Source organism: Cannabis sativa, chromosome 1 (genome assembly GCF_029168945.1).
Source record: "Cannabis sativa cultivar Pink pepper isolate KNU-18-1 chromosome 1, ASM2916894v1, whole genome shotgun sequence".
Classification (NCBI taxonomy): domain Eukaryota; kingdom Viridiplantae; phylum Streptophyta; class Magnoliopsida; order Rosales; family Cannabaceae; genus Cannabis; species Cannabis sativa.
Genome location: NC_083601.1, coordinates 51,226,400 through 51,236,133, shown reverse-complemented (window position 1 = coordinate 51,236,133; position 9,734 = coordinate 51,226,400). Strand labels below are relative to the sequence as shown.

Here is a 9,734-nt window from a genome sequence, read left to right as displayed (position 1 = left end):
GTGTGGGATTTTGAGAGGGGTAATTTTGGGATTTAGGTAAAGTAGGCATATTTTTCATAGTATAAAATTTATTGGTTCAAAAAAAAAATTTTGAAAACTTTTAAGTATAGAAAATCAAATTTCCCTTTAGTTTTTTGGCACGGTACAAAATCGGCACTAGTACAAGTAATACGAGTATGGGCTTGGACTCAGCACAATACGAATAAATATGGACTCAAGTACGGTCCAAATAAATATAAGTTTGGTTGGCTCACAACAAAAAAATAATAAAAATACGGTTTCATGCAATTTTAAATATTTTTACGATTTTTTTGATTTTATTTACATAAAATGCGGTCTTTCTATGTTGAAATTTTGTTCATTTGTTGTTAATTTTTTGTTATATGTATGTTATTTTTTATTGTTCTTTTGTTGTTATTTTGATGTTATTTTCATGTTAATTTTATGTTGTTTTCTTGTTGATTTTATGTTGTTTTCGTGTTATTTTTTGGAAAACCGTAAAAAAGTAAAAAAAATATTCTTTAAACGTAAAAATGTAAATATTTTACAAAAAATAGTACCTTATGTAATTATTCCTAAAAAAAAAACATAAAAATAGATCGGACTGGGTCGGGCCGCTCGAATGTACAGTTTTTTAGAACTCCCCTTTTTATATCGGGAGAAGTTAAAAATATTTTTTTTTATACATTAATTAAATTTAATTTTAAATAAAATTTAATTCAAATATAACTCTTTTTATAAGTATTATAACTAAATTTTCCTTACACACTCACATAACTAAGACATAATTCAAACATAATAGATTTGTATTCTTTGAAGATGTATGTGTAAGTTTGTAAGAAAGTTAAAGTAAAATTTGGATTAGAGAAAATAAAAGATAGTAAAAAATAATTTGATAAAATGATTAAAGAAAGAAAAATATATCAAATTTTGAAAAGGTATCAAATAAAAAGAAGTATGTAAGTGTAATTTCATCTTTTATATCTCTCCCTCTATTTGTCTCACTCAAACCGCGGAGCATCTAACATAATCAGTCTCAATCAAGGTTTTTTTTTCTTCTTCTTCTTCTCTTCATTTCTCTTTCTCTCTCAATGGGTGTTTAGGAAACAACCACTTCAACTATTTCCCCTCCGTAAGGCATCACTTTCTTCCATCTCCCTGACTGATTTTTTTTTTCTTCTTGGTTTTAGATGGAATTTTCTGTTAGAACTTTAGTACAATCATTTTAATTTTATATATAAGTATTAAATATTTGCTGAGTTGAACCTAATTAAGGGGTTATAGTTGGAGACATTGTCCAATGAAATGAGTTTCTGACTTCTGCTTCTAAGATATTAAGATAAGGATAGTATTTCCCTTGGGGATTTTGATAGAATTGTTCAGTTTTAGAAGCAATATAATATATATTACACATATATTTATATGAAGATTTGTAGAGGTTGGGGTCAGTACCAAGCTCAGTTTTATTGCTTCTTTATTGGTTCTTGCTTTGCGTCTGGTCATGGCAGTAGTATTAGTAGTAGTGGATTTTCAAATTTTGGATTCTTTTTTGGCCTTAGATGTAAAAAATGGAAAAAGATGTATGACTCCATTAATATGTACATACATGATAATTTTAACGTTGTCAACTTAATTGGGGGGGGTTAATCTTAGTATATTCAATTAGATAAGAAGTAAGATGTAGTCAACTTTTGGTAAAATAATGTAGCTAAGGTGTTCGCTCAATTGACAAAATGAGAATCTTTGGGGGTGCAACTTACACACACATATATAAATATTATATATATATAGATATATATATTTATATAATTCTATCAATGGCTCCATTTGTTGTGTTGTGCTATGTTTTGTACTCTACAAATCCTTATCACCTCATATTCCAGCAGTAAAGACTTGTGCTTGTCTAATTGTGACATTTTTTCCAAACTTAATTACTGCTCACTGGTTTCTATATTACAATTGTGAATTGAGATGATACAAGCTAATTTCACTTTTGAGAAATTGGACATATGAAACTTTTACAACCAATATAAATCTTTCATAATTTAAATATAGAGGTTTTGCTTGTTGCGTTATGGCTCATTGTTTGGTGCTTCCCTTCTTGCTCTATTAAACATGAAATTCAGAAGCTAGCCAGCCAATGTTTTGTTGCTAATCACCAATTGGCAGGCCCAAAAATTTGGATTTGCTGATTTATATTTGTAAAGTTGTATAGCAAAGCATGTGTATCTTTATAGTTTACAAAGATGTTTTTACTTTCATTTTTGTAATTAATTTATTATGATATGTTTGTAACAATTGATCTAACTTTCAAATATGCTAAAGACTTGAATCCCCAGCAAAGAAAAAAAAAGACTTGCATTGCATTGTGACATTGATACACATACTAATTAATCTGGGATTACCTAAAGGTTGTTATGAATACTGCTCTTTGTTTTAGTTTTGGTTATGTTTAGAATTGATAAGTTTTGATTAAAAAGTTTTCTTTTGGAATTTGTTGTCATTATTTTGATCTGTTCTGCTTATATTTATACACACACACACACTATTCTACTATTCTAACCAGTGTACAATGATGCAAAGAGATGTGATCTCTGTCTAATAAGTGTTAGATACAACAATCTAATTTTTTGTTCTGTTTTAAAATAAAAATTAGTAATAAGCATCTTCAGTTTCATTATTTATTCTTTTTTTATTATTATTTTTGAAATGAGAAATGATCGTCTTTTCCGTAACTTTGTCTCACAGATTTTGGGGCAGTTATCAGGATCGACATACTACCAGGTAAAACCGTGATTATTTTGTGCCCTAATGATTCTTAGAAGAAAAATCTGTTCCACAACCACAAGTCTCACCAAAATCCCCTTTAATTCCTGCTCTTCGCACAACTACAGAGATCATAATACACTCCATGTCCTTACAAATGAACAAGGAGGAATGCTTAAGTTCTTAGCTTTCTCTAAGCTAGTTTCTCCGAAATTTACTTCTTCCCTCTCGAAGTTTTGTTTTGTTAGGAACCCTAGTTATTTGGTTAGGAATTACTGCTCTGTGGATAAGCCTAACGAGTGGACTGAGGATATTGAGTATTTAGATGAATCGGGCCAGGTCATTTTTTCTGGTAAAGGCACACGTTCAGTGCAGCCAGGACTCGACGATCATGTCATGGTGGGTGGGCTGAAAAAACCTATTCTGAATGCCTCAGCGGTTGCCAAGATCATTGAGGTTGTAAATAGGTGGAAATGGGGCCCTGAATTGGAGACCCAATTGGACAAACTTCAATTTGTGCCAAACATGACTCATGTCACTCAAGCCTTGAAGGTTGTTAAAGATAGTGATGCAGCTCTGAGCTTGTTTCAATGGTGTAAGAGGAAAGCTTGGTACACTTCGAACGATGAGTGTTTTGCTATGATATTCGATTATTTGAACAAAAGTAATAAGTTTGAAGAGATTCAGTTGTTGTTTGATGAAATGGTAAGGGATTCAAGTGGTAATGGGAATCTGTCATTCAGTTCTTGTAATCGAGTCATTCAATATTTAGCTAAAGCTGAGAAATTGGAAGTCTCATTTTGTTGTTTCAAGAAGATTCAAGATTCTGGTTACAAACTCGATACTCAGACTTATAATTCACTTATCACTCTGTTTTTGAATAAGGGTTTGCCTTACAAGGCCTTTGAAATTTATGAGGGTATGGAAGCTGCAAATTGTTCAATGGATGCTTCCACCTATGAGTTGATGATACCAAGCTTGGCGAAATCCGGCCGCCTTGATGCGGCATTTAAGCTCTTTCAAGAAATGAAGTTAAAGAGTTTTAGGCCAGGATTAAACGTCTTTGCATCACTTGTTGATTCAATGGGAAAGGCTGGGAGGTTAGATACATCTATGAAGGTGTACATGGAAATGAGGGGTGATGGGCTGAGGCCATCTGTAATAATGTATGTTTCTTTAGTTGAGTCACATGTGAAGGCAGGGAAATTAGATGCTTCCTTAAAACTATGGGATGAGATGAAGAAAGCAGGGTTTAGGCCTAACTTCGGGTTGTATACGCTGGTTGTTGAGTCACACGCAAAATCTGGAAAGCTTGATGTAGCATTGTCTCTCTTCACCGAGATGGAGAAGGCTGGATTTCTACCGACGCCATCTACATACTCTTGCCTCTTGGAAATGCACGCTGCTTCTGGACAAGTTGATGCTGCCATGAAGTTGTATAACTCGATGACCAATGCCGGTTTGAAACCTGGTTTAAGTACCTATACTACTCTTTTAACTCTACTGGCTAGTAAAAAACTCCTTGATGTGGCTGCTAAAATTTTACTTGAGATGAAAACAATGGGTTATTCTGTTGATGTTAGTGCTAGTGATGTTTTAATGGTGTATATTAAGGATAGTTCTGTTGACCATGCTTTAAGGTGGCTGCGTTTCATGGGCTCATCTGGGATTCGAACGAATAACTTTATAATCAGGCAGTTGTTCGAGTCATGTATGAAGAGTGGTTTGTATGAACAAGCCAAGCCTCTCCTTGAAACTTATGTGAATTCAGCTGCAAAAGTTGATCTCATACTTTACACCTCCATTCTAGCACATCTTGTAAGATGTCAGGACGAACAGAATGAGAGGCATTTGATGTCCATTCTTAGTGCTACAAAACATAAGGCACACGCATTTATGTGTGGACTCTTCACAGGCCCAGAACAGAGAAAACAACCTGTTTTATCTTTTGTGAGGGAGTTCTTTCAGGGTATTGATTATGAGATGGAAGAGGGGGCTGCGAGATTCTATGTTAACGTTCTTCTCAACTACCTTGTTCTTATGGGGCAGATAAACCGGGCACGTTGTGTTTGGAAAGTTTCCTATGAGAATAAGCTTTTCCCCAAAGCAATAGTTTTTGATCAGCAAATTGCTTGGTCCCTTGATGTGAGGAACTTATCAGTAGGAGCGGCTCTTATAGCAGTGGTGCATACTCTCCACAGGTTCAGAAAGCGGATGTTGTATTATGGTGTCATCCCAAGACGCATTAAATTGGTCACTGGACCTACTTTAAAGATTGTTATTGCCCAGATGTTGAGCTCAGTGGATTCTCCCTTTGAGGTTAGTAAAGTTGTTTTGAGGGCGCCGGGAGACTCAGTAATGGAATGGTTTAAAAAACCAATAGTGCAACAGTTTCTTCTGAATGAGATTCCTTCCAAGGCTGACATTCTCATGCACAAGCTGAACATACTCTTTCCTAGTTCTGCACCTGAAATTAGATCTCTGTCCCCTCCCAAACCTCTCATTGGAGGAGGGAAAGCAATGTAAGTTTCGGCTATTACTAGTATCTTATCAAAAAGTTTTTTCTCTTAATTAAGATACATTGCATTTGTTTTTTCTTGAGTCTTTCTAGTTTACAATGACATTTATAGAAACAATTTCACACCTAGATACATAGCTTGTATTCACATATCTGACTATATGAGTTTCAACTAGTAAAACTTGCTTTCATGTAGTAGGTGTGTTTGATTGGCATGCCTTCTTTATACAATGTAAACCAGTACATATTGACCTAACATGCAACTACTGTATTCATCTTGTTTTGGCTCTTGAACTTTTATATCTATTCATGTATTGTCTGCCAATCTCTCAAACACCCACTCTAAATTGCTCCATGTTTTTCTTGAAAGAATGTGTTAGGAATATACTAAGTTTTTGTATGACATTTTCAGTTTCATAAATTGTGGGTTTTTTTTTTATTCCAGTTGACATTTGTATATATTTATGTCAGTATTATAAATATCTGTTTCCTTGGTACACTTCTGGATAGGGACATTGGCTCAACCTTATGTTTTTTTTTTTTGGTATTTTGATAGTTATAATTCACTATAATTCTGATATTTTTTATATGGACGTGTATGGTAATTATGGCGAAAGAAATCAATGACTTAATGCTACAATATTTCGTTGATAACAAAATCGGGTGATAAGACACATGACAAACTACATGGTATACTCACTTTTGTCATTTTTTTTACAAAAATACTGTCCCTTTCAAGATTGAAGTTTTCTCCAATTCATATGTCCATACATATTTTCTTGTAACAACCCCAATTGTATATTGCCAAAAATAGCATGGCATATGTACTTTTTTTTTTTTTTTTTTTTTTTTTTTTTTTTTTTTTTTTTTGACAAAGTGATTAAAATCACTCATGAATTTACGACGTCCACGTCCGCCACCGGCGCTGGAACCTCCTCGAACCAGGATAGCTCATCGTCTAACCGCAGAGCATGCTTTGCCAACCACAGGCCGCTAAAATCTTAGAGCGAGCCCCATGGGACAAAACTGCCCCCGGAAATTTAGACAATAAAGCTATAACATCTTCCAATAGCATGGCATATGTACTTCGATAAGGAAAAAAAACTAATTCATTGTGCATAAAAAAAGTTAGTTCATTAATCATATCTACACATAACAATAAAACTAAAAAGGGTACCTATTTCTATTTGAGGTGTTGATAAGAAATGAGTGATGATAAAGCTGCTTCAACAAAATTAAGAACCATAAAACAATCTAATGCAAAACTATTTATGTATATATATTTGTCATGAGATAGCAACATGAGTATCTACTATCTACACAATTTATTAAAGTTTTCATTATTAAGAAAGACATCCAAAAATGATATTGGTGATACTATTATTTATCAATCAAATACTTTTTTTTACAAGTGATGCAATGAGTCTTGGAGGTAGAATGACTAGTGTTCATATCAATAATTTGATTAGTTATAAAAAAGGTATTGAAGTTCATTGTAAATCTATGGATGATGATCTTGGGTTGAAAATACTCCTTCCCTATAAAAGCTATAAGTTTAGCTTTAGAACTATGATTTTACCCTTTGGCAATACTCGATTCACTTGCAGCTTTTATTGGGATGATGTTGTTAAAGAGTTTGAAATCTTCAATCAATTATGGGACACTTACGATCAAAATTGTTGGTTTATAAGACCTACATCTATTTGCTTGTGCAATTGCTTGGACAAAAAGTGTATGCCAAATTCGTTGTGCTTTAGTTGGAATAGCAAGATGAGACAATAATTCAATAATATATATAATGTCAAATTCCTACTAAACTCACTATTTATTATCTTGTATTAATTTAGTGTTTACATACTTTCCACTACCTTCAATATATTAAAAAATTTCAAGATAAGAATAGAAACGATTTTGTTATTATATTCAATTAGAGGGACCCACACGTAATACTATAAGTTATATATTATATTATTGATATTATGTATTTGTATAGGCACCGGATTCCTATTATATTATAGATATTATATATTTGTATAGCACCGGATTCCAGTTCACTGTTTCCTTTAACTGAATAAGTTGGGCCTTCAATTTTTTATTTAGGAGTGAACAAAAAATTTAAGAAAACGACCAAATTGAGTATATTGATTATTCGAATACTGAAAAAATCAATACCGAAAAAATTGAGAATTGAAAAAACTGTTTTCGGTTAAAACTGTCTTAACACGATCGGTTTTAGTGTAAATAGCAAACCGACAGATTAAACCGAAAACTGACCGAACATATATATTACACATATATAATATAATTATTTTTATACATAATTAATATACAATTTTATTAAACTAATTTTACTTCTTATCTTTTTTATTTAAAGTCTCAATTATTCATTACTTTATTTTATTATAATTTAATGTATTTACGTATTATATACACAAATTCATAAAATAATACAAGTTTTTTAATATAATTCATTACCATATTAGTAGCTTGGCCTGTTACCGAAGCTACTGGCGTTTGGAAGGATTTATGGAGTTTAAAAGTTCCCCTTAAAGTCAGCAACTTCTTATGGAGGGCGGCTTCAGGCTCGTTACCAACTTGTGTCAATTGGAAAAAAGACATGTTCCAGTTAACCCAACATGTCCTTTGTCTCTCACTACAGCTGAAACTATTTTTCATGCGTTAGTTGGGTGTGTTCATGCTCATGCTTGCTGGAACAGGACAATTGTGGATGTCAGCATTAATATGGATGATGACTTCAGCAATTGTCTGCTAGAGCTGCAAAGCCGAGAAAGAGAAGGCGAGTTGGAGGAGGCGGCTATGGTCAGCTGGGCCATTTGGCGTGCCAGAAATGACTTTGTTTGTCAACAAAAAAGTTGGACTGCTGCAAATGTGGTTACATCAGCAAGAATGCTACTTGATCAGTTCAAAGACGCTCAAAAAAGAAAGGGCCTTTCTTTGTCTTTGTTGTTTAATAGAGGTCGTTTGGTTGAGCATTGGAGTGCACCTTTTTCAGGAAAGATCAAGGTTAATGTTGATGTCGCCTTATTTAAATTCAAAATTAAAGCAATAAAATTAAAATTGTAGTTAAAAATATCTACAATATTTTAAGTATTTTAAATTTAACTTAAAATTTCCTCGTATAAAAGATCACATAGTTTTTATTTTTAAATATATATAATAATATTATAAAACTAATAAAGAATATTCATTAACATAAAAAATAATAAAAAAAATACCGTTAAATTAAAAATTCTATTATATAACCACATTTTATTATATAAAATAGATATATGTAAATATAAAAGAAAGTAGCTTGTATTTATTTATTTGATAAAAATCAATTAGTTGACATGTAAAAGGACTGTAACGTTAGATAAAATGTTCTATTTTAAAATGGAAAATTTGTTAAAACATACTTAAAAATTTAAACTATTCTTTTAATATATCACCTTTAAACAAATACTCCAAATATTCTCCAAACACCCTAAAATCTAAAATTACCCTTACAATTCAAAAACTCTCTTCTCCCACTCTCTCCGTCTAACTTCCCCCCCTCTTTCTCTGTTATTCCCAACCCCAAACCTTTCAAGCCCCGACTGTTCACGAGCTCCGACCGACCAAGACGACCCACGACCAAATCTTCCTTCGGCCAAGACCAAGACTACCCACAACCTACGACCAAGACGACCCACGACCGAGAAGATCCATGACGATTCGCGACAACCCACGAGAAGTACCCAAGACAACCCACGACCACCGCACCCAAGATAACCCACGACCCACGAAGATCGCTTGTTTTCTACATTTTTTCTCGTTTTTGACGATGTCGCAAAACATCACGAAATCGGAAAATATCTCTAAATGTCTCTAATTCACAACAACTCTTGTTTTCTGCATTTTTTTTTTTGGTTTTTGACGATGTCGCGAAACATTGCGAAATTGTGAAAACATCTCTAAATGTCTCCAATTCACAACATCACGAATATCATCGCTAAACATCGCTAAATATCACAAATCATCACTAAACTTCATCCCTGACCTCAAATTTATTCTATCATTGCAAATACATCGCTAAATATCGCAAAAAACTAGTAAACTAAAAGAAAAAAAAGGCAAAAAATGAGAGAGACCGTGAGAGAAGATGACGGCGAGGCCTTGCGACCGAGGTTTTGGGTTTGTGTGTTCGACGGTAGGGGTTCTGGGTCGAGGTTAACGCGAAGAGTGAGAGAGAGAAGTTTTTTTTTTTTTTTTAAATGTAAAGGTATTTTTGGGAGAAAAAAATATTAAAAGTATATATATATGTACTATTTTTAATTTGGTGGTATATTAAAATAACATATTTTATATTTAAGCATACTAAACCAAATTCCCTTTAAAATTTTGATCTAGGACTCTAAAAAGTCATTACTCATGCTCTATGTAATACATGTTAAGCATTAGAAAAAAAGGT

General features: G+C 33.0%; 1 protein-coding gene across 2 annotated transcripts; it reads left to right on the top strand.

The window, feature by feature from the left end:
* Positions 1-937: 937 nt before the first annotated feature.
* On the top strand, positions 938-5,618 carry LOC133033595 (pentatricopeptide repeat-containing protein At1g79490, mitochondrial). 2 transcript variants are annotated; one of them, XM_061108517.1, is made up of 2 exons: positions 938-1,045; positions 2,749-5,618. In XM_061108517.1, the coding sequence occupies exon 2, from the start codon at positions 2,812-2,814 to the stop codon at positions 5,290-5,292; it is 2,481 nt and encodes an 826-aa protein (XP_060964500.1). In that variant the 5' UTR covers positions 938-1,045; positions 2,749-2,811; the 3' UTR covers positions 5,293-5,618. The 2 variants fall into 2 exon arrangements, with proteins under 2 accessions (XP_060964500.1, XP_060964499.1); XM_061108516.1 differs by having other exon boundaries at positions 981-1,132.
* Positions 5,619-9,734: the final 4,116 nt, after the last annotated feature.